The sequence below is a fragment of the Mercenaria mercenaria genome, chromosome 4, assembly GCF_021730395.1.
Source record: "Mercenaria mercenaria strain notata chromosome 4, MADL_Memer_1, whole genome shotgun sequence".
NCBI classification, from domain to species: Eukaryota; Metazoa; Mollusca; class Bivalvia; order Venerida; family Veneridae; genus Mercenaria; species Mercenaria mercenaria.
The window spans coordinates 40,229,175-40,254,213 of record NC_069364.1 but is presented as its reverse complement, the minus strand read 5'-3'; the positions used below and the strand labels follow the sequence as shown (position 1 = coordinate 40,254,213).

General features: G+C 35.6%; 3 protein-coding genes across 4 annotated transcripts in view; 2 read left to right on the top strand and 1 right to left on the bottom strand.

Moving 5' to 3' along the window:
• LOC123544416 (uncharacterized) overlaps positions 1-2,597 on the bottom strand; it is a 43,097-nt gene extending 40,500 nt beyond the window's left edge. The window contains exon 1 of the mRNA XM_053540987.1: positions 2,475-2,597. The gene's annotated coding sequence lies outside the window, so the exon portion shown is untranslated. The remainder of the gene's footprint in view (positions 1-2,474) is intronic.
• Positions 2,598-2,742: 145 nt separating this feature from the next.
• LOC123539111 (uncharacterized) lies at positions 2,743-16,762 on the top strand. Of its 2 annotated transcripts, none has more exons than XM_053540985.1 (5): positions 2,743-3,360; positions 7,509-7,774; positions 10,838-10,914; positions 11,392-11,532; positions 13,120-16,762. In XM_053540985.1, the coding sequence occupies exons 1-5, from the start codon at positions 3,002-3,004 to the stop codon at positions 13,273-13,275; spliced, it is 999 nt and encodes a 332-aa protein (XP_053396960.1). In that variant the 5' UTR covers positions 2,743-3,001; the 3' UTR covers positions 13,276-16,762. The 2 variants fall into 2 exon arrangements, with proteins under 2 accessions (XP_053396960.1, XP_053396959.1); XM_053540984.1 differs by having other exon boundaries at positions 7,221-7,774.
• Positions 16,763-20,392: 3,630 nt separating this feature from the next.
• LOC123553347 (uncharacterized) lies at positions 20,393-23,876 on the top strand. The gene is made up of 3 exons (XM_045343079.2): positions 20,393-20,532; positions 21,771-21,996; positions 23,078-23,876. Exons 1-3 carry the CDS (start codon positions 20,466-20,468, stop codon positions 23,136-23,138), a joined length of 354 nt encoding a protein of 117 aa, XP_045199014.2. The 5' UTR covers positions 20,393-20,465; the 3' UTR covers positions 23,139-23,876.
• The last annotated feature ends 1,163 nt before the right edge of the window (positions 23,877-25,039 follow it).

Here is a 25,039-nt window from a genome sequence, read left to right as displayed (position 1 = left end):
GGGTCAGAAAATCCCTCTGCTTTGTTTTGAGTCTATTCACTGTGGCCATAGGGACTGGTCAGAAAGCTCTGCTTTTGTTTGAGGTCTATTCACTGTGGGGCATAGTGACTGGTCGAAAGGCTTTGCTTTTTTTTTAGAGGTCTATTTACGTGGCCATAGGTGACTGGTCAGAAAAGGCTTTGCTTTTGTTTAGAGGTCTATTTACGGGTGGCCTGGGTGACTTGCAATAGCTCTGTTTTGTTTGAGGTCTATTTACTGTGGCCATAGGCGACTGTCAGAAAAAGTCTACTTTGTTTTGAGTCTTTTCACTGGGGCCCATGGGCGACTGGTCAGAAAAGGCTCTGCTTTTGTTTTGAGGTCTTTTCCTGTGCCATAGGTGGACAGGCCCAGAAAGGCCTGCTTTTGTTTTAAGGTCTATTCACACTGGCATAATACTGGTCAGAAAAAGCTCTGCTCTTGTTTTAAGGTCTATTCACTGTGGCCATAGGTGACTGGTCAGAAAAGGTTCTGCTTTTGTTTTAAGGTCTATTCACAGTGGCTATAGGTGACTGGTCAGAAAAAGCTCTGCTTTTGTTTTGAGGTCTATTCACTGTGGCCATAGGTGACCTTTCAGAAAAGGCTCTGCTTTTGTTTACAGGTCTATTTACTGTGGCCATAGGTGACCTGTCAGAAAAAGCTCTGCTTTTTGTTTTGAGGTCTATTTACTGTGGCCATAGGTGACTGGTCAGAAAAGGTTCTGCTTTTGTTTTAAGGTCTATTTACTGCGGCCATTGGTCACTGGTCAGAAAAGGCTATGCTTTTGTTTTAAGGTCTATTTACTGTGGCCATAGGTGACTGGTCAGAAAAGGCTCTTCTTTTGTTTTTAGGTCTATTTACTGTGGCCATAGGTGACTGGTCAGAAAAGGCTCTGCTTTTGTTTTAAGGTCTATTTAATGTGGCCATAGGTGACTGCTCAGGAATATTTTTGCTTCTGTTTTAATTAATATGTACTTTGGCCACAGGTGACTGTTCAGGAAGTACTCTAATGCTGTCTTAATGTCCAGGTAAAACGAACATGCATGACTATCATGAAAGTCTGTATTAAGGTCTATTAATACTGTGGCGATAGGTCACTGGTAAGGAATTATTAGGTGCTGTTTTGACATCTAAGTACTGTGGCCATAGGTGACTGATCAGGAAAGTATTGGGAGCTATTTTATGGTTTACTGCCTCACCATCACTGACATATTGACATGAGATCACAGACTGATCTTGGCACACAGTTGCCCAACATTGAGTCATTTTTGAATTTTCCAAATTTCAAAACTAGATCAAAATCCTTGTATTATAACTAATTATCAAACCTATACCCTAAACAAGACAGAATGATGGAACCATTAATGAGCTATATGCAATTATTATTTTTTTCATATTATGGAAACAAAGAATGCACATATAATTACTTATATTTTAACTAATAATTTATAAACCCAGAAGTTTGAGAACTAAACAAACTAAACATCAGGCTACTAGGGTAGTCCATTCACTGCTGAGGAGTAATAGGAAAATAATGAACAACTGGAATAATTATCTCATTAGTGTCTGCAGACTTTATGACCCTTCTACAGGTAAGGCCAGAAAAAACCAGTTAACCACTTGGAGGGCCACTTGATATAAAATTATATTACAAATCAAAATAAACAAAGGGCTATAACTCATTAAAAAATTGTTGAACCAGTCTGTTTGTCAGGGGGACATTACAGTAACTACAGTAACAATATATCATTTCGACAAAGTTTGGTCAAAACCCCCCAGTAGTTTCTGAGGAGATGCAATAACGAGAAATTGTTAATGGACGGACAGACGGACCACGGATACAGAGTGATCTGAATAGCCCACCATCTAGTGTAGATCTATACATAAAGCTAATCAACATTCTTATTAACATTGCTTAGGGTAATAAGGACTAATTAGGTCACTAGTGAAGTTGGCAGTTACTTGCAGAAAACAGGTTTGTGCTTGTACAGAATCCAGGAACACTGGTGATATTAACTACCTGCCGTTACATGACTGAAATAATGTTGAAAAATGGTGTTAAGCCCAAAATAATCAAACAAAATTAGGGTACTATTTTGAAATTAAAACAGCAATAAGCACATTCAAATATACAGATCTTTAGTCTAGGTAGCTAGAACCGGCTATGTAGACTAAAGGCCTCGATAGCCGGAACCGGTTACCTAGCCACTGCCAAATATTTCATCTACAGGTTTGTTTTTTGTTGGGTTCAATGTCCCAACTTTACAATTACAGGTCATACCGTGAATTTGCAGCTTTGATGGTGGAGGAGCACTTAAGGCATAATAAACTAGGACAAATTAAATTTGACTAGGTATTATATCTATAGATATAGTGTATTTATCTGCCAACAATAATAGACTTGACTAGTAACTTGACTAGTACTACTTGACTTCACAACAGTAGGACAATATACATACTTGAATTTCCGAAATTTTTGCTGCAGGTATATACAGAATAACGGGAATTTGTATTAATTTCATGTTCAGTTAGACGTTCCAAAGCTTCTTGCAAAGAATTGCACTTCACCGTGGAGAACGCCATGTTGTTTATTCCAAGGGAAGTCACTCTATTTGATTAGTTCACGGTTAAAAACGGCTCTGACGGTTTTTTTCATGTCGGAAAATTTAGTGGTGTGTACCCTAGACTATGGCCAGTGAGGCATGGAAACAAGTATTTCCCTTTATGATCAAGTTAAAACCAAACCGACTAAAAATTGACTACTTTCGTTTTCCTATTGTAATACATAAGTAAAATTCCTACTTTCATTTTTCTAGTATGATTCATTTACCAAAATCGCAATTGTTGTGTTCCTAGTATTAATTGAACGAAACAGTCCGTACTTTCATCAACAAAGTATAACAGACTAAAACTGGACTACATTCGTTTTTCAAGTATTCTACATTAGGAAAGTCGCTGTTTTCGTTTTTCACGCCAATATTTGAAAATGGCAACGGATGGAAAGTTTGCTAGATCACAAATCGACGCTTCTGACGCGTTATATGATTTTCCATGTAATCCTTGTGCCAAGGATGGCAAGAATATGGAAGCAATATTTCTGTGTATGGACTGTCAGATGTTTTATTGTAACAGATGTGTGACAGGGCACAACAAATTCACTGAAAACCATAACGTCGTGGACAGGACTTCAAAACTATTCAATCAAGATCAAAGACAGCAGAGGTCACTTTCATCAAATGAACTGCTAAGGGATTTATGCGAGGAGCATCAGGGAGAAGTAATAAAGATGTTTTGTGGACAACATAACCTAGTTTGTTGTACTGTCTGCGTTGCTGTGAAACATAGGTAATTATTATTCTCTTTATAAAAATATACTATACTGGGAACTAGTATCCAGACAAGTGTCCATCCATGTCTTTCGTCAATTATTTTCTCAGTTATAATAATCAGCTGAAACTCACGACGCATAAACATCTGGTCCTAATGCATCTAGAAATGTAATCCGCATTAGGAAGTGACGTACAATATGAATTCCCCAAGGGCTCAAATGGGGCCATGAAAAGTAGTACCTTTCTACGTGGTAAACAAGTAGCCGGAAAAATATATTGAGCATGAATTGCTGCTACTTTAAATCCAAAACAAGGTACTTAATTATTCTAAACATCCCTTCATTATTTATCTTCCTAACAAAGCACATATAACCTGTCTCTAAAAAAGCAGCTATGAGATCAACTATTAAAGCGTACTTCGTCTGACATGAATACTGAAAATTTCAAGTAGATATAGAACGAAATAAATCAAAATTCGTCAGCACTACAATTTAAATAGATATCAGTAATCCATGTCATATGCACATTAAATAGATGTCAGTTAATTTCTTCGCATATGATGCCTTAGCAAGTTAGTTATGCGCAATGCTTTCTACATGCCTCAGTAAGACCGCAACACAGATTCGGTATAATAATAAAACTGAATTTTTAAACTGTGCGTTTTTATAGGCACTAGTAACAAATACCCGAATGATCCAGATAAAACTATTGCTTGAATAACACCTACCCTAACGGAAATATTATAGTTTGCCGCGAACACTTGTTGCGATCATGCCGCGAATATCAGGCGAATATGCTGCGAACACTTTTGATACAATTGATGCAATGTTCGCGAGATGTTCGTTTGGTGTTCACTTTTCACATGAAAATTAGATTTGCCGCGAACTTCACGTGAACAAGTGCGTGCGTGCGTGCGTGCGTGTGTGTGTGTGTGTGTGTTCGGGTTTAACGTCTTTTTCAGTCAACAATTTTTCAGTCATATAAATGGAATATCCCGCCGTAGACACGTGGCATAATACCCAACCCAGTCACATTATACTGATACCGGGATGACCAGTCCTAGAACTATCCTGTTAATGCTGAGTGCCAAGCGAGGAAGCTACTAGTACCATTTTTACGCCTTTGGTATGACGCGGTCGGGGATCGAACCCAGAACCTCCCACACTCGAAGCGGACGCTCTACCACCATGCTACCGAGGCGAACAAGTAGCTGTGAGCTTCCCGCGAACAAGTTGCTGGGATCATCCCGCGAACTAGTTGCTGCGATCATACCGAACTAGTTTCTGCGAACATGCCGCGAACTAGCTGAAAACCATGACTACCAAAATAGCATACACAGAAAACGTGCAAAAACAAATAAATTAACAGGAATCAGGGATATAAATTTATTAAATAAACTTCAGCACTGAGGCTGTAATGAATTCAAATTGTCAATTTGTCTGAACTTTTTCATATCATGATATATCTACTTGGTATATTTTGAATTCTAATGATAAAATATATGTATGAATTTTAACTGTTAATTGTAATTTAAATAGAAGTGTCTCAGTGCATGTATTCATTTCATCCCAAATGTTTTTTTCTTCACACTGCATGCTTATCAGTTATTATGTATGACTACAAATCTGTCATAGGTTTACTTTTACATCTTTAACTTATCAAACTTTATGAAACTAAAATTGTCATTTTTTATATTTCCTTTTAGATAATCTGATTCAGCTATGCAAAAGTTTAAGCATCTATTTCACTTTCAAAATTACTTTATTCAGACATATGAGTATATTAAACATAAATTTTCTTACTTACCACAAATAAGAATATATTCCTATCATCCTGTAAGAATCGCCATTTACATATGAAAAATGTCTTTAATGCATACATATTTCCCTCTAAACATGTCCAAAATATCTGGTTGTAATTAACTTATCAGACTCATACTGTGACCTTACAGATAATGTTACAAATTAATTGATCTACAATTACCTGCTCTTATCAAACCTCTTCATGAACAGTTTAGCAAAAGATTACAATCTTCTAAGTTCTTCTCGCGATCATGCCGCGATCACTGGTCTTCCTGCAAATATCTCACGAACTAGTATCGGCATGATCGCGGGTAGCAGCGAATATCCCGCTAATACTTCCTGCGAAATAGGTATGTTCGCGGCATGTTCGCAGCATGTTCGCGGCATGTTCGCATCTTTTTGATCATTTCATACAGTTAATTAAAGCGTATTATAACGCGTGTCCGGAAAGTGATCCTGTCCGGATACTGGTTCCAAACAAGTAAATAAAAGGGATGTTTACATTTTCATTGACCTTAAATCAAAGTTTTGAGTTTTGTTGGATAAATTGCAACATATTTACAAGTTGTACATGAGTTGGTCAAAAAGGCTGATTTCAACTTTACGGAGTTGGTTTCTATCATTCGTGTAATAAGGCATTAATAAATCAAATATGTATTTATCTTTCATACAAACTGATAGTTTAAAAGAAAGACATTTGTAAGACGAAAGACAACAACATGATGTACAAGTGTACATACTTTCAACCCAACATGTTACTAATTTCTTAAAAAACAGGATTGCAGCTCCATTGTTTCAGTAAATGATAAATAAATGAGTTTTTTTATTAACTGAGCAGAAGTAAATCAGGAGGAGGGCTTCAGATTTAAATTAAATCTATTTCCAGCAATGATGTGTGCTAGAACAATATCAACAACAACAGGTTTCGGTCCGACAAATGTCACATTTCTGTATCAAGCACATTCCCTACTAAAGACAGTGTTTGAAACAAAATGTGTTTATAATCCAGCTGTAGAGTAACGTTTTTACCCAATATCGTTTTTTACTTTTCTCACCCTTATATCTCATATAGGTTCTAATTTCTGATTCTGATAGCCCTCCCATCTCCTACCACACACACAGGCATACACAGTCGCACTCGCACATTTCTACTGGCCTCTTACGAATAGAACATTATTTTTTCTTTTTGGATAACCAGGACTTGATGGCGCGTGTGTCAGTCCGTCATAATTCGTGTCCGGAGCATAACTAAAAAACGTTTAAGGTATTGACTTTAAACTTGCCATATAGGTAGGTGGTAAGGAGACGATACGCAGAGCGTTAAAAAGGGTCAGTAGGTCAAATGTCAATGCTACAAATTTAGCTCAAACATCAAATCTACTTGTTATACTACGTGTCCGGGGTATAGTTTGATAATTAAGCCTAAGTCCCCCCTCCCCCCTCCACACACACACATGCGTTTTATAGTTTACTTCCACACCTGCTTTGATCTAAACTTTCGGGCACGTCTGGCTGTAATGTATGTCAACTACTGTGAAAGGGACTTTTAAAGTATAATGTCGTTTTTAGTTATTTATTTAGTGTTTCATTACAACTCGTGTCGGATATGTTCAACGTAACTTTAATCTAAAATTGATTTCGGTTGTCTTACATCGATTTTCTTAATATTTTACTTGTATTTGATCTGCACTGCTTTTTGTTTAAGCGCATGCCATATTCATGCTATGATTCATTGAAATCCATACACCACGTAGGCCTATAATTATATGAAAAAGGGTAACTTTAGCATTTCAAAGTAAAAGTTTCAGACTTAAAATGATGATGAATACGGGCCTAGCTGTTAAAAGATGAGAGGATAGGGAAACGGCAGTCTGTGTTCAGACCCTGTGTTTTGTTCACAGGAGATAACTCCTGAAGCTATTCAACTTTTGTGTAAGTATGTCCCTTGTCTTCTCAAAACACAGTCATGATTGATGTCAGAATTTATAACAGAATTATTTTTTCTAATAAAAAGATTATCTAGTCGGTAGCCAGACTAAGGGAAACGGCTGTTATCATATACCGTTTATTTTAGATCCTGTGGAGGCGTAGAATATATCCCAAACATTGCCAAAGGGCTTATGAAGAAAGAGGATAAGGACCAAACTAAAACATCTTTGGAGAAGGTTAAAGATGAGTTGCAAAATCTGAAGTCCAAAATGCAAAATGAACTCAAGAAGCTGAATGTGCAACGAGATAGTATACTGGATGACATACAGAAGTTTAAGAAACACCTTATAGCTAACATTGAAGAGTTAGAGAGTAAATCAATAAAAGAAGTACAAGAGAAGCATAAAGAGATTACAGACGAAATATCTTTCAGAAGCAAGATGGTCGATGACATGCTAAAAGATGTTGAACAGCAACTTGACAAGCTTAAACATGTGAAAAGAAACAATGAAGCCCAGCTTTTTGTAGACATTAAGGTTGGCGAAGAGAAGAGTTCAGCGGGAAGTAATTGCATCAGACAGTTTGCTGCCAAAATGATGGAAACTTTGGTATTTGAGGTGAACAGAAGCATAGAGAATTGTCTATGTGAGGTACAGTCTCTTGGTAAACTAACACTTTGGTCTACGGATAACAATGTCGGTAATGAATTTATTTCATTTATATTTATCTTAATTTGTTCCATTCACCGATTGCATTTTGATACAGATTAAATTGTATGTATATAAAATAGTAACATTCTTTAGTTTATCAAACAATATATTAAGGCGCTGATACTATAAATTTATACTATGAATGGTAAGTTGAATGACGGACATTTTCCATTAATTCACGAAAAGTTTTAGAAAAATTGTTATCGTAAACTAAGGAAAACTCGCAAGGACATGTAGAACTAATTTGAACAATCTTGGTAAAGGACTTCTATACATTGCTACATACCAAATATCAAAATCCCAAGCCATGTGGTTTTGTACAAGAAGATTTTCAAAGTTTTCCCTTTATAAGTCTATAAATACCATGGGACCATATTTGACCCTGGGGGATAATTTCAACAATCTTGCTAGAAGACTACAAGATGATGCTACATACAAAATATCAAAGTCCTAGGCCCTATGGTTTCGGGCAAGAAGACTTTCAAAGCTTTTCCCGATATGTCTTTATAAACTATGTGACCCCAATGGCGGCGCAATATTTGACCCTAGGAGGATAATTTAAACACTCTTGGTAGAAGCCCACTAGATAATACTACATACCAAATATACCAAATATCAAAGACCTAGGTCCCCGTGGTTTTAGGCAAGAAGATTTTCAAAGTTTTTTCCTATAGATATAAGTATATTTAAATCGTGTGCCCCAACCCTCCCAGAGCGGGCCATATTTGACCCTAGGGGGATAATTTGAACAATCTTTGTAGAGAACCACAAGGCAGTGCTTCATACCTTCATACCAAATATCAAAAGCTTAAGTTTTGTTTCAGACAAGAAGATTTTTTTCGAGCCCGCTTGCGATGTGCTCGATATAGTCGTCACTGATGGGATTTTGATGTAACTTGGCATGAATGTTCACCATTATGAGACGGAGTGTCATGTACAAGAACCAGGTCCCTATGTCTAAGGTCAAGGTCACACTTAGAGGCCGGAAAGGAATATCGTTAAAAGTCCCGACCCCGTTAAATAATAAACAAATTCACCATTTGTTCCGATTATAAAAAAATTGATTGTTCACGTTTTAAAACGATTTCGTATTATGTTGACGTAATCAAAAACGTTGTTATGATAGAGAAGTCGGTCAAATTTAATGAAATAATTGTTTTTGGGTTTGAAACTGACTGCAGAAGCTCAACGTGCACCGGTGATAGTGGGCACGCTTGCAAGACCTTGCGTTTTTATTAGCTCACCTGTCACGTAGATGGGCTTTTGTGATCGCCCTTCGTTCGTCGTCCGTCCGTCGTCCGTAAGCCCACAATTTCTTGTGAACACGATTGAGACCACATTTTGCAATCGATTTTAATCAAACTTGCACATAACTTGTATTAGCATAATACCTCGATTCCTTTCGAAAACTGGCCAGATTTCGTCATGAGTTCCAGAGAAATTGTTATTTTGCTTTGTGAACACGATAGAGGCCGCATTTTACAACTGAATTTTAATCAAACTTGCACATAAGTTGTATTGGCATAATATCTCGGTACCTTTCAAAAACTGGTCAGATCACATCATGGATTCCAAAGTTATGGCCCCTTAAAGGGCCAAAATTTGCTATTTTGGCTTTTGCAGCCATATAGGGACTTCATTTATAATTTGATTTAACAATAGATCTTGGATTCCATGATGATTCCATCAGATCAAATCATAGGTTCCGGAGTTACGACCCCTGATTCACCCCTGAAAGAGCCAAAATTTGTTAGTTTTTTACCTTGTGAACACGATGGAATCGATATTTTACATTCGATTTTAACCACACTTATTTACAACTTAGGTCATAATATGATCTCGGTTCCTTTCGAACACCGGTTAGATTCCATCATGTGTTCTAGAGTTACTATCCCTAAAAGGGGCAAAATTTTCTGTTTTGTCCCTTTATGCCATATAAAGGTTTCATTTATGCTTTGATTTAAATAAAAAGAAATGCTTGTTAACAATCTTAAGGCCATATTTATGACACTATCTTCTTGAAACTTGGTCAGAATGTTTATCTTGTTGATTCAAAGGTCAAGCTCGAAACTGGGTCATGTGGAATCAAAAACTAGGTCACCCGCTCAAATCAAAGGAAAAGCCTGTTAAACATAGACTTATATGTTTTTGATGCAATGGCAAAGAAATTTGAACCACAAGTATAATGTTTGATATGGATTTCAATACTCAGTTAGAATAGTCTTAATCGTTACTTACTGACCCATTTTCTTGTTTTAGAAGGTACAACAAAGAAATTTGGACCACGTTCATAACTCTTGATACAGATTTCAGTTGATACTCGTCTTTACTATTCTTAACTCTGACCTACTGGCCTACTTTCTTGTTTTTGAAGCTACATCAAAGAGATTTGGACCGCCTGTAAGTTTCATACGGATTTCAGTTTTTATCTTAAATATTCTTAATCATGACCTATTGCCCTACTTTCTTGTTTTTGAAGTTACAGCAAAGAAATGTGGACCATATGAATAATGTTTGATACAGGTATCAGTTCTCATCTTAAATAGTCTAAATCATGACATACTGACCTATTTTCTCATTTTTGTAGGTACAGCATAAAAATTTGGCCCACCTGTATAATGTTTGATACAGATTTCAATACTAATCATGAAAAGTCTTTATTTTGATCTATTTACTTACTTTACTTTCTTGTTTTTGAAGGTACAGCATAGAAATTTAGGACATGTGTATAACTTTTGATACATATTTCTATACTCATCTTTAGTATTCTTTACCCTGACCTACTGATCTACTTTCTTGTTTTTGAAGCTACAGCAAAGTGATTTGGACCACCTGCATAATTCTTTAACATATTTCAGTAGTTTTCTAGAATAATCTTTACCGTGACATACTCACCTAGTTTTTCGTTTCTGAAGCTTTAGCAAAGAAATTTGTTCAAGCAAGAAACTAAACTCAGGTGAGCGATATAGGATCGTTAAGGCCCTTCTGTATAAATATCGAAGCAGTAAGGGCTTACAATACCAATGACAAAATATATTTATTTTTCTTCCAGTATATGACTCTGGTAATGTGTTTGAACCAAATATCTTGGACATTACTGATGATGATTTGATTCAGAAATTCATGAGTGTAAGATACCTAATGTTTTTGTTTTTAAATCCCATTGATATACTAAATATTTAAATCCCTATTGGCAGCTCACTTATTTTCTTTGTCTTGTTTGGTATTTAGAAAAATGACTGAGAATTCCATAGTCAAACAGACCATTAGGCCTGCTGAGATTTTTCAACTTTTCCTACAATGATAACTGTTGGAATATTTGATAGTACTTTTGTGTGTACTGAGTCGGTCATTTTAAGCTAATTACACAAAATACAAAGCAGCAAAAGATGAGAAACGAGAAAGCTTTGCATAACTTAACAATAAAAGAAGTTACAAGCTTTTAGTCCGCCTTTAATTTTGATCTGGATGACAATTGGTCTTTTTCATCTTGTATTTTTATCCTTTGGACTTCTTGAAATCTTTAAAGATTTCAGCCAAACAGTGACTGTCTCATTGACCAAAACATGTTGAAAAATTGAAATCTAACTCTACAAATAATTTCAGGGAGTAAGGAACGTCGCTGCTGTATCTCTTGATATTGGTTACCCGACCACAGCTTCAGCACCTCATTCTGTTGCTAATGGATTCAAGAGACTTTTAGCTATTGCTTGTGAGACTGACATAACTTTCCATGAAGCAGAGAGGGTAAATACGTTTCTTTTGTTTCTTGTGCAGGTAGACTTATAAGATAAAAGAAAATAAATCCTTTCTTCGCTTTGATCCACTTTTTACATAACCACTCTTAACAGAAAGGTTGTTCAGAGTGTTATCTTAGGTTCTCATTCACTTTGGTAATTTTGCCAATCCGTCTTACTACTGACAATTTTTATTTAAAGTTGCTGGAGATAATGCAGTAGGTAAAACAGGACAAAAAGAGATTGACTGTAATGAGGTATTATCAAAACTACATGATGCAGTGACGAAAGTCTCTTGTAACCTGTTAGGACCAGTCTAGCATGAGAGCCAGAAATGGCAGAACCACGTCTACTGACTTGTTACTATGGTAACAAACTGCCAGGGACTGTCTGCGCGTCATTTGTTATATAAATATACTTGTAGTCTGTAGCCATGACCAAGAACTGAATAGTGAAATCTCGTCCAACGATTGAGATTTGTTTGAAGTTAAAAAGTTCTAAGGAATGTTTGGACATGAGTTTCAGAGTGTTAGATTGACTTTTCAACAGCTTAATGGGTGGCAGTTGGGTTTTTTTCCCTCACATTTGGGAATTAAGCCGGGCCTTAGAAATTTGGGAAAGTGCCTCAAAAAAGTCATTGTATATTGTTCTAGATAAAAGATGCTTTTTATATGTAAATGTACATTACTAAAAAAGAAGTGTAAAGTTAGCATATAGTCTTGTTTCAAATGTTTAAGGTTGCATAGGTACAACTGTGACTGATAATGTAGCTTTGCTTTGGGGAATTGGGGGTATTTACTTTTTTCCATTGGGATTGGGGACTTTTAACCAGAATCTGCATTATAAAAAAAAACCAGATAAAACCGGTGCTAAAACTTTAAAAACAATTAAATAACTACATGTACTTCTCATAAAGTACATGTTTGATGTTCACCAAAGATGGCCCGTAGCATCCTTGTATGAATCTGTATCACGTTTGTATAAGTTGTGCTGCTTTCCCTCTTTTAGGAGCCACTGGATGCTGAAAACATAGAAAAACCCTTAAAATCACTTCCTGTGGTCGTAATTTTCACAAAACTTGCATGGGCCTCATTTTCTTTTGTTCAAATGTTTGGTTTATTAAGGGCAGTCAGAGCTAAAATTTGAAAACCTTCAAACAACATTTTTGCATAATACGCAAGAAAGATCTCCGATTAACTTGGTCCTCTTTCAAAATTATTATTGAATTTTCACTGCCGAAATGAAGGTATGGGCTGCCAGAGTTAAACCAGAACTTTTTAACAACATCTGAATTCGATTGACCGAACTATGTCTGTAGCATTCCTGGTAAGGCTTTGTTGCGTTTGCACGAATGATTATGCATTTGGGGCCGTCACAGCAAAACGAAAATAGAAGTATGATATTACTTAATCCGCTGAATGAATATTCATTAAATTTCATAAGGTCGGAGATCTCGGATGAGCAATATTTCGTGAAGTAAATGTAACTGAGTGCATACAGCTATAAATCAAAGTTCTCTTGAATGAATTATAAAACAAAGGTTACTAAAATATCTGTTAAAGTTTGATAGCAAAAATTACTTTCCTATCTATTTCAGACTAAGGAATATTTAGCTGATCCCTCCAAGTTTGCAACAGCTACTTTAGTATCTGCCGCCCTGGAAGTAGGTGGTGCCACGGAGACAAAGAAGGTAGATGTGAAGGAAGAATCTGAGGAATCTGACGACGACATAGGCTACGGACTGTTTGATTAAAGATGTAGACTCTTAACATATAGATTTAAATCTTGTGCACATAGAAACATCTAGGACATGTTCATCAAATTTTTAAAAAAGCTTACAGGAAAATAAAATGATAAAGCCCTAAACATCTTCACATGTAGGCTGGATACAGTTTGGAATGAAAAAAGAAAGTTAATTTCGTGTGTTCTGTTTTTGTTATTAGTCCCAACATACTCTTAAGAGAGTTTTTAATCTCCAGGTCTGATCACTCCCAAGTGTAGTAAAATCAAATATTTTTGTAAGGCTATGATTTTGCCAGGTATGTTAGAATAGGACTTTGCTTACATACTAGAACATTAGATTTTTTTCTAAACATAGCAGTTGTCACTTTTATTTATTTGTATGGATACAAACAGAATGGATATGAGTATAAGGAATATTAATCTCTTGCAAATTCCTAAAACAGTGAATTATAGAACATCAGTTTTGTGAAGTGTAGTACATAGGTTGGTTCCAGAAAAAAGGCACAATTGCTATGTGTTGTTTATATGTTTGTCATTGTTTAGAGGTTGCAAGTTCTGTTTGACTTAATTGAGCTTCTGTAAATAATTGTTTTCAGCTTGATAATTGGAAGAATTACGAGAGTTGTCCTAACATGGCGTCTGCGCCCGTGTCAAACCTTGGTTAAGCTTTTCTTACTATCACCATGTTTAGTTTTAGGCAAAAGTTTATAACTCAGTCAAGGATTTAAGTCTGAATTATGGCCTATCTTAACTTGCAGATCATGGTTAAGTTTTTCGTACCAGTTCATATTTTGTGTAAACTGTTCGACATACGACTTTGAAACTTATATCACTTGTTCATTATAACAGTCTCTATCTGTAGACAAGAATGCATAACTCTGTCAAGTATTTTGGCTGAATAATGACCCTTTTCAGACTTGGAAATTGATTCACTTTTCGTACAAGTCCTTTGACAAGTGGCCACTTGTTCATTGTCATGATTTCATCTTTTGGCAAGAGTAACTTTGTCAAAGATATTTGGCTGAATATAACTATTTCAAAGATATTTGGCCAAAATTTTGCCTTTTTTGAACTTGGAAATCAGTTAAGTTTTTATACCAGACCATATTTTGTCTAAACTATTTTTACAAATGGCTTTGAAACTATGACGACTTGTTTGTGATCGAAGTCTCCATATGTAGGGAAGACTACGTAACAATGGCAAAGATTTTGGCTCAGTTATGGCCCTTCTTTGACGTAGAAATTAATAAAGTTTCGCGTACCATTTGTTTAAACAGTTTGATATATGGCTTTGAAACTTTGAACCTTCCTTGCCATCATGGTGTCTATGTGTAGGCAAGAGTATACAACTGTTCTCCTTACCACCTATCCTATTGATCATGCAATATTTCAACTTTGTTTTAACATTCTTCGAAATTAATTCACATAATCACATTGATACTTGCTATCCAATTGAAACAGTAGGAATGGCTATTCTACCCGCACAGTGTTGAAGTCATGACTGACATTCACTTCAGAACTGCAATGCTTCTTTCCATGACTAGCGCCAGCAGATGTGTTGCTTGAATGCTGTACCAGCTTTACTGCAGAATATTTATATTCTTAATGTATTAATATACACAAATACAGGTACATTGTTTCTCTTATCTATTTTTAGCTAACCTGAGCCAATGGCTAAAGATGAGCTTTTGTGGCCGCTTGATGTCCGTCGTGCGTCCGTCAATAATTTCTAGAATATCTTCTTCTTCAAAACTACTGGGCAGATTTACACCAAACTTCACAGGAATTATTCTTAGATGGCTCCCTTTCAAAATTGTCAAAAAAATTAAAATCCATGCAGAATTGTGGTTGTCATGGCAACCGAAAGGAAATTTTAGAAAATATTCTTGTCAAATACCACAGGGCCTAGGGCTTTGATATTTAGTATGTTCATCATCTAGAGATCCTCTGACAAATTTGTTCAAATTATTCCCCTAGGGTCGAATATGGCCCCGCCCTGCAGCTGAGGGTCACGTGGTTTCTATAGACTTATATAGGGGAAAAATTGAAAATCTTCTTGTCCAAAACCATAAGGCCTAGGGCTTTGATATTTGTTATGTAGCATTATCTTGTGGTCCTCTAGCAAGAATATTCAAACTGTCTCCCAATGGTCAAATATGGCCCCGCCCTGGGGGTCACATGGTTAATATAGACATATATAGGGAAAACCTTTGAAAACCTTCTTGTCCAAAATCAAAGGGCCTAGGGCTTTAATATTTGGAATGTAGCATTATCTAGTGATCCTCTGCCAAGATTGTTCAAATAATCTCCCTACAGTCAAATATGGCCCCGCCCTGAGGGTCACGCGGTTTATTTAGACTTATATAGGAAAAACTTTGAAAATCTTCTTGTACAAAACCACATGGCCTAGGGCTTTGATATTTGGTATGTAGCATTGTGTAGTAGTCCTTCACCAAGATTTTTCAAATTATCCCCCTGGGGTTAAAACAGGTCCCGCCTCGGGGGCACATGGTTTAAATAGACTTGTATTATTGTAGTATTGGTTTAAATCGTCAAATACAGATAAAGTTATTTTGAAAGGAATTTACCAAAATGCGTTAGAATAGTGTTATCATAATGGTGTAAAAGAATTGGACATATCTTGTGAAATGCCTTCTTAACGAGTATGTTTTTTCTGATGTTTAGAACTTACCAGATCAATTTGAAGCCAAAAAATTTGTACCCATTTTTAAACAAAGAAGTGTAGATTGTTTTTAGCAGAAATGATGTGCCGACATTGCTGCAAATGTTTTAAACACCTTTATAATTATTCACATGTCAAAACAAGTTTTTGTATAGAAAATTATTTGAATATATTATTCTGTAAAACATAACGAAACTTCATAGATCATCACATAAGTTACGTGTAGAGTCTGCCGGGTATGGTAGAGACAGGTTGGAAAGGCACAAACGCTTATATCAGTTATGCGATCTTAATGAGGTTGAAGATGAATTTAATTTTGTTTTCAAATGTAGAGTTAATAAAGAATTACGAACAAAATTCATTAAACGTTATTTTATACTCATACAAGTATGTGTAAATTCTTAGAACTGCTACAATCAAGTAATAAATCTACTTAAGTTAAGTTGTGTAAATATAATTATAGCATTAGCTTATAACAAGAGAAACGAGTTATTGCAAGAAATTGAAAGCCATGTCCTGGAAATGTTTGTGCTTCTGTTTGTGATGACAATAATTATATAGCATCTAATGCTATTCAGTTGATCACTATACAGAATACAACCTATACTTCTTAAATTCTTAAATGCAGATTATCTTGTGTATTAATCTCTGTATATAACAAGATTGGCATCATTTATATAGTGATATCGTTGTAATATTCTTTTATCATCCCAATTGTTAAAATTAGAATATTTGTTCATTCCCTGCTGATACTAACAAGAGCTTTTGTCTAGCACGTGAACTGTATTGTATATATAATGTTATGTTATTAACAAGATACGTTAATAAAATGTATGTTCTGTTCTGTTCTGTTCTATTTTAAATAGTATTTGCTGTAGCTAAGTATTAGATGACATATGAATTACAATGCACATTCATATTCGAAAAATAAATCTTATTGATGTAACAATTGATGTTAACTTCCTTAATTAAACATGCAAAGTTCATATCAAAACTGTTCATTGTGATTCACCGCCATTATGGTCCTAATTTACAAAGAAATTTTTATTGTCCCAAATGCAATTTATCTGATAGAAAGTTTATCAAAATTCCACAGGTAATCCGAAAAGAGAACACTTGATTTACATCATATGATTTGTACGTGACAGTTATAAATCCTATACTTAAAGTGTAACATTTATCTTATATATCTTTTCATACTTCCTTGTACACTGAACAAAAAAGCATATCTCTCTTTGCGGAAGAATTGTCTCCTTTCGGAGAAATTCATGTGACATGGCGACTTCCCAGCGTTATTATCCTCCACTGAAGGCGGAGGGATATACTTTTGGTGTCGTCCGTCCGTCCGTCCTCCGGAGCCATATCTATGAAGTGGTTTGGAATCTTTAAATGAAACTTCATACACATGTTCACCACTATAGGGAAATGCGATCTGTCAAGTTTTAGTCAGATTGCCCAAGTAACACCAGAGTTACGGCCCTTAGTAGTTTCTCGTGTTGACTATATAGAGTACTATAATAATGGAAATTTCTGTTTCATAACTTGTGACCTATTTGACCTAGAACTATGAATTAAATTTAGATCACCATAATGTGGAAGTGCACACTCAGTTTCGTCAGGATTTCTACAGTAACTCCGGCGTAATTGTCCTTTAATTATTTTAAAATCCAAATATTTGTACATAACAAATTAACCAATTGGTAGAATTTCATTAAACTCCTTTCATTTTTTTCCGTGAACATTTTTTATACACATGTGAAATTGTGTAATCCACACCCGGTCACCCCAACCGCCATGGTCACACCCTGTCCCCCTCCCAACAAATAATTTATGTTTTCATTTTTGCCGATTTTTTTTATCTTAAACCTTCCATGAATATCTATCAACATTCAAAGTAGTACCCTTCCCCCACCTCACTACCCCACTTAGTCACCCCCACCACCCCGATCCTGCCCCCTCATCCGGTAACCGGCCCCTTGTTGTTGATTAAAAACTGTGTGCCAGTCAGCAAATATTAGAATATTTTGTCAAATGCCATTAGTAAATTTTCGGTCTTACATTTCTTTAGTTCAGTATAATGTCAGGAAACGGCCAAGCTATTTAACTTCCCTTTTCCGGAGTAATTACATTATTTCAAGGCTTTTCCACGAAATGTAATGAAATTATTTACATGTAACGTAATTTATACAACTGTGCCATTGGTAACGCTTGAACTGGTATCAGAATAAAAGAATACTTATAGTCTTTCTGCTGTGACATACTCTTATAATTATTCAACCAGTTATCTCCTGAAACGAGAAATTTTGCATTCCGACAATGATGTGTTTGTAAAACACTGAACTTTACCATTGACTTTGGGCCCTGAACCTTACCATGAAAATTAGAATATGATTTAGAAGTTTATTACCACCATACAGATAGCTATGGGAATATGTATTAAAATGAAACCTATAATTTATGATTAAAGTGTATATCGTCGTGAATATTAAACAAAAATACTATTTTTAAAAAATAAAATGCAATGATCCTTATCCTACGATTGCAGTCATATTTATCCTCGATTCGAATCTTGTGACCAGCATTCCTGGAAAACTACAAAAGTTTTTACATAGACACAATGACTTGTACTTTCCAAAATATGTTTAGCATGATGTTTATAGCCATGACTTTTTCTTAAGCATTTTCTTAAAAACACAATATTTAGAAAAAACACACCTTTCTACCTTTCTACGTAGTGCCGCGACATCGTCAACGCCCCCCCCCCCCCCCCCCCCACACACACACCTTGTGTTTACAACACAAGCAAAGTGTAAAATTGATTACTCAAACTAGAGACTATAGCTACTATAGACACAATATGATGAGAAATACAAAAATGCCCATGTACTTAAAAGAACGTAATGAACCCATACACGCTTAAACTCAATGCTAGGTTATACCTTTGTATAAATGAGGCAGCTTTTATTTCAGTTGGTAAAATATTGAGTCAACGTATTTTAAAATAACTGGCTCGATACTGTTGCCATTTAAGTAACAAAGTTTAGTAATGATCTCTAATGTGAACAGGTCTGTTGAATCCAAAAATGCATGCTCATTCACAAAACGATTTTCTTAGGAATGTATGAAATCCATCACTTCCTATGTGTATTTTGTTGCGTTTTGTTTTAAAACTTATTTAAGTGAGAGTAAATTTGATGTTTTGTCATCCTTCTCTATTGTCACCACAAAAAATTATGTTTAACAAGACTATATGATTCATTGACGAAAATTACATCTTCTTCTAGAAACGTTGCATTCAATGATGCAAAATACGAGGAGGATCAAAAAGCAGTGTCACTTGAGCCATAAAAAATGTGTAGAATGAAAAGACTAAAGTACTAAAAGACGTAAATTTCATATAAGTATGTGTGTTGTTTTGGATATTGTATTTGTCTGGTTGTTTTTTTAACTGTTTATGAAGCGCTATTTTTGCGTGCGGCTAAATATCGCCAGGGATGATCTTTGAAGTTCTGTGTATTTAAAACGAAACAACCTTACAAGATATATCCATATAATCATAACTGAATTAGTTATTATCTTGATCTAATTTCTAAAAATATACAGAGATGAATAAATGCCGATGGACGAAGTGTCATTACTTCTGTATCGACCCTGGTACATATAGATCTAATTTTCCTTTGATCTCGTAAATTGAATATATCTTTGACATGATTTATGTCGCTCTATCCCCACATTATACATTCATCCATTTTGAAAAGCACGTGGTCGCAATATATGTGCATGTTTAAACACTAGAATAAGCAATTTTAGAATGTAAAATAACGTACTATACCACATTGAAGATGATACTAACTTATTAACAACGAAATTTATCATTTACACAAAGATCAACACTTGCTGAATGTTGTCCCTTAATATTAAAAATTATGTGCATGAAGTTTCGTGTTGTATATTAGTGTTTGTTTTTGTTGTTGTTTTGTAAGAGTATACGCAGTTTCTGTTGTTACTGTATTTTAATTCTATTTAACCCCCCAATTAAGTGCTCATCAAAAAATATTAATATCAATATACTCCTGATCACCAGTGATCCAGGATTCTTGTGACAAAATTCCATTTAGTTGTCCAAAACAACTAACACATGCACTCGTGACAGGATTCGTACCCATGATCTCCAGTTTGCCAGTCCGCATTATATAATTTGTTTCACACGTGCTTAATACATTTGCGTAATCTTAATATATTTGCATATCATGAGCCGCAAAGTTTAAGAGGTTCTCTGTACTTATCGCACATGATATGCTAATTCTCAATATCATAAAAGATGTCGATGTACTCACGTGACAAACTTCTGTCAAAACATATCACGAGATCATCTCGAGACATAATTATTAATTAATTAACCTGACATTTTCAGTTGTCCTTTTTTTTCCATTATTCAAATAAGCAGTCGATATAAATGTTCAGTTAGCTGTGGCAAATCTAGCTGCACATCGAACTCGGCCCAACTATAGTTAAAGATGAAGAATTCTAGCTTGGGATCAGCAGTTGTAGTGATTTTGTCAGTTGTGATATTTCTTGACCAAGGTAGGGATTCTTTCTTTTCTTCATTCTTGATACAGAATTGTAAATATATCACCATGTTGATAGAGCATTGCTTTTCAAAGGGTTGTTCGCTGTTAGTTATAAAACGCATTTGACATTTAAGGTATTGTATCCAGCAAAGGTTATAGATCTCCAAAATATAAGTAATTTTATCCGGTCAAATTCAAGTTATTTCTCATCTATCATGAAGCCCCTTAATGTTCGAAAATCAGTAAATCGAGACAATACATGTTAAAAAACACCTTTTTTCTGTATTAAAAATAAGTCACGAGACTTAAGAAATGTTTATATACATATTATTAGTCTATAATTCAATAAAAACATTTAAAATTGTTCCTTTTTTACGTGAGAAAAAAAAGACAATAAACTGAACCTTTTTTTCTTCGCTGGTTTTATACTGCATTTGTTCAACGGTTCTTTACAAAAGAAATTCTAAAAAGATCAAAATAATACAACATAAAACCTATAAGACAAGCTGAATTCACAAATATCCAAGAAACTGAACGATGAACCGTGGTAAATCAGACGATAATCCATGAGAAGGCGTTGTTTATTTTCATTATAACAGGTTTATTAATTAACATGAAAATAGAAATTATGCTGAACTTCACTTGATTAGTAATTAACCTGGCGTCATGCGGCTTTTTGACGTCATATTCGACATTATAATGTTCTCTCACGGGTCCGCATGTCAAACGTTGTTTTATCGCAGAATAATATTAATTACAACGCTTGACTTTCTTCTTCATTTAACCGTTGACAAATAAACGAGCCATGTTAGAATGTGTCACTCTTGTACATGTAGATTGATTATAGCAATGGGTAACTTGATTAGAATGTTTTGTGAACAGCGCCGACTAAAACATTTTTCTGGATAACACGATTAGATTTTTGTTATTGTTAGGGGTTGTTTTTGTTGTTGTTGTTGTTTTTAAATAATTTTGGGAGGAGCGGTCATTATTGAAATCATTACTCACGAGTAAAATACCAAAAAGAAGTTAGTGTTTTAATAACTCAGTTTCTTTATATACTTCGGTCAAATACGAAATATACATGAAGCTACTATACTGTGCCGGATATAAACAACCATTGCACTTGTGCGTTACGGTTCCCGACATTCCTTGGCAGATGAGGCTTACGTAGGCCTACCGGGAGCCATCTCCTTGTTTCACATCTGAAAAATTATATACTGTGTAAGATACTCGTGTTTCTTGTTATAGGAATCTGCCAAAACCCGCACCAAAATGGTGGGCAACAAAACTGGGCTAGCGAATGGAGGAATTGGGCAGGTACAATGGGTAACGGAGCACCGGGTGCAACGGGAAGCGGAAACCCATGGCTTCAAATGGCTGACCAATATATGAGCAAATGGATGAATGGATACGCCGCCCGTAAAGCTAATGGTACAAATCAGTCTGGAGGTTTCTTTGCTAGCCTTATGGACGGGTAAGCTATTTTACTTCTTCAGAATGGATTATTAATTTCTACATATCGTATACATTTCTAACTCATTACAGTGCCATGTAATGTGCTAAATTAGAAAAGTTTAAGACGTTTTAATCAGTACGATTTGTACAGTGAAAAGAAAGTTTTCTTATATATCCTTTGTTGGATGCCTTGAAAAGTTACCCCCAGTACGGGCTATTTTGATCAAATTTACGGGAACGAAGTTGAAATATGACATCTCTGTTTCTCTTTCTAACTAACCTTTACTCTGCTTAATTTCTATAATGAACTCGTCCATCTCTCAATTTGGACAGTACCATTAACTGTTAAAAGGGGTGTTTACAAAACAAAAATACCTACTGAATGGCGAACAGTGCAGATCATGATCAGACTGCACGGATGTGCAGGCTGAGCATGATCTACACTAGTCGCAAAGGCAGAATCAGTCGTGTTTAGCATGATAAGGTTTAATATATTTAGCTCAATAAAAGGAAAAGATAGTTATGCTTAAAACCTTGACAGAGGAATATTTTTCCAATTTTGAAGTGTTTTTTTTATTGTATTTCTCTGCTAATTTAGACCGAAATGAGGGTACTTTCTCATTCTTATTTTACAAACTTGTATATGAATTTTGGCTAAATATGTAATTGTTATTGCAACATTCAACAATGAACGAGTTGGGTTTTACGGCGAAGCGACACGAAAGGGTCATATACAATAAATTGTTCTTATGTCCATGTAATTCCGTAGGCTAGGTATGCTTATGAGATAAGTTCTAATGCTAATATAACTCTAACAACGTTGGGCAATCCGAATGGAAAAATCAAATTAGTGAAAATCTAACATGTATTAAGCACTCATCACACATGATTAAGCGAAAATAATCAGATGCTAAAGTTTTGAAGAAATCCATTACTTGCCAGAGTCTGATTAACCGCTATAGGCCTAACTAGTTCCGCTCTCTTTCTGGATTTTCATTTAGTTTTATTCCACGAGGCTGACTGGCTAAAATCACCTTTAGAAAGGGCGGCTAACGAAAAAATGACTGGCGTCGTTTATTCATATGCATTGTCTGTTGTAGATATGCCAAGAAGTGGAACGGGAAGAAAAACAAGAAGAAGGGCAAAGAAGTGAAATACTGAGCCATAGATCTCTTAAGCGCATTTCCCGAGACTACGTTCATGTTGTTTTGTAATTTGTTGAGCTAATATGCATGCAAAATGTATAAAAGTATTTTGCTGAGCATACAAAATGTCTGTGCATTACGCCGAGCGTATATGCGTTATGTTGAGCATATGTGCATTATGTCGAGCATATGTACATAATGGTGAGAGTATATCATTGTGTTGAGCGCAAGTGCATAATGCTGAGCGTATATGCATGATACTGAGTGTATGCGCGTTATGCCGAGCATATGTGTGCATTATGCCGAGCGTATGCGCATAATGCAAAGTGCATATGAATTATGTTGAGCGTAACTGCATTATGTTGAGCGTATGTGCATAAAGTTGAGTGCATATGAGTGTAGGTGTATTACGCTGAGCGTATATGCATTATTTTGAGCGTATGTGCATTAAGTTGAGTGCATTACGCTGAGCGTATATATATGCAATGTGTTAAGCGCATGTGTTCTGTGATGAGCTTATGTGTTTGTAATGTGTTAATGTGTTGTTTCAATAATGTCTACAGGATAAACAACTTCAGCGCTGATATAGAGGCACTTGCAAGAAATTCTACAAACGAGACTTTGCCCCTTGTCGAGAGAATACAAAACAAAACAAGGAACTGGTTCGCTAATTTGAGGAGCAACTTTGTATAATGCAATTTTAGAGATGTTACAGTTGTTAAGTTGTTATAAATAAATAAATGTTTAATCAAAATCAATCGTTTATTTCTCAAAATTAATATGAAGCTACCGTGACCGTAATGCATCATCGTCTTACAGTTTTGATTTTCCTTTTACTTTGGCACTGAAAAATTGGCGCATACTGTTCATGAAATTTAACAAACTTTCAACGCATTATTGGGTAAATGAAATATTAATAAGAGGTTAATATATGGATTGGTTGTGACCATAATTGCCAGAGAGTTTTAGCTATTATGGCTAGAAGGCACACAAGTCGTATGTTGACCTTTTTATAATACATTTGTATATATTCTTGGTATGATCATTTAACAAATTCTCCATAACTTGTAAGAATCATGTATTGATATTTACACCTACAATCCCATCAGTATCTGAGGATCTATTTGAAAATGTTCGTCACTCTCTTCCCCTCCTAACTGACTTTGCTACATGACGTTGACGTCAGAACGTGTCACCGTTCCGGTTACCGATTACGTCGCGTGAGACGTACTGTTCCTTTATGGATGTTTCAACGGGCGGCAGTATGGCCGCTTTCAATGACGTTTTAGTTACTGTTTCTAATAAGCGTTCTTAAAGGTTAGACTAATTATAAATATTTTGGTGGTCCTAAACCAAGATTGTATTTCCCCCAATTAATCAAACGATGACCACCACAGTGCGCCCACATTGTCTTGTTTGCAGTCCGATCGTGACCTGCACTGATCGCTATTCAGTCAGTATCTTTTTGGTAAGCACCCCTTTTAACAGTTAATGGTATTGTCCAAATTGGAAGATGGACAAGTTCCTTATAGAAATTTAGCAGGGTAAGGGCTAATGTGCTAACAATTAAATTGTGAACGACAGACGATGGTTGCAGGACCATTCACACACCGGTATATCAACAAGTCATCCTGAACGTTTAGTTCAGGCGAGCTGATACAAGGCACAACTATGGCTAATGCGTAAAAATTGGCCCATAATCAAACTTCACCTAGATCTCTGACCATGTTTCATGTAGTTAGGTAGGGAAGTTAATCTATGATTTCACCTAATGACCTGGTTCTGGGCTCAGATTACACAATTTCGCACTTAAATTAAATTTCCAACTAACTTTCTGACAAGGTTTCAGGTCTTTCAGGCAAAAACTGCAGTCTCTAAATTGTTGGCTCACCATCTCTTCAAACCACTTGATCACTT

Bases quoted from the DNA above. Each gene is read 5' to 3' on its own strand.
- LOC123539111 (XM_053540984.1), top strand. From the start codon at position 3,002: ATGGCAACGGATGGAAAGTTTGCTAGATCACAAATCGACGCTTCTGAC. The intron at 3,361-7,220 runs GTAATTATTATT...CGTTTATTTTAG, and splicing joins TGCGTTGCTGTGAAACATAG to ATCCTGTGGAGGCGTAGAAT. The intron at 7,775-10,837 runs GTAATGAATTTA...TTTTTCTTCCAG, and splicing joins GTCTACGGATAACAATGTCG to TATATGACTCTGGTAATGTG.
- LOC123553347 (XM_045343079.2), top strand. From the start codon at position 20,466: ATGAAGAATTCTAGCTTGGGATCAGCAGTTGTAGTGATTTTGTCAGTT. The intron at 20,533-21,770 runs GTAGGGATTCTT...TTCTTGTTATAG, and splicing joins TGTGATATTTCTTGACCAAG to GAATCTGCCAAAACCCGCAC. The intron at 21,997-23,077 runs GTAAGCTATTTT...TGTCTGTTGTAG, and splicing joins TTTGCTAGCCTTATGGACGG to ATATGCCAAGAAGTGGAACG.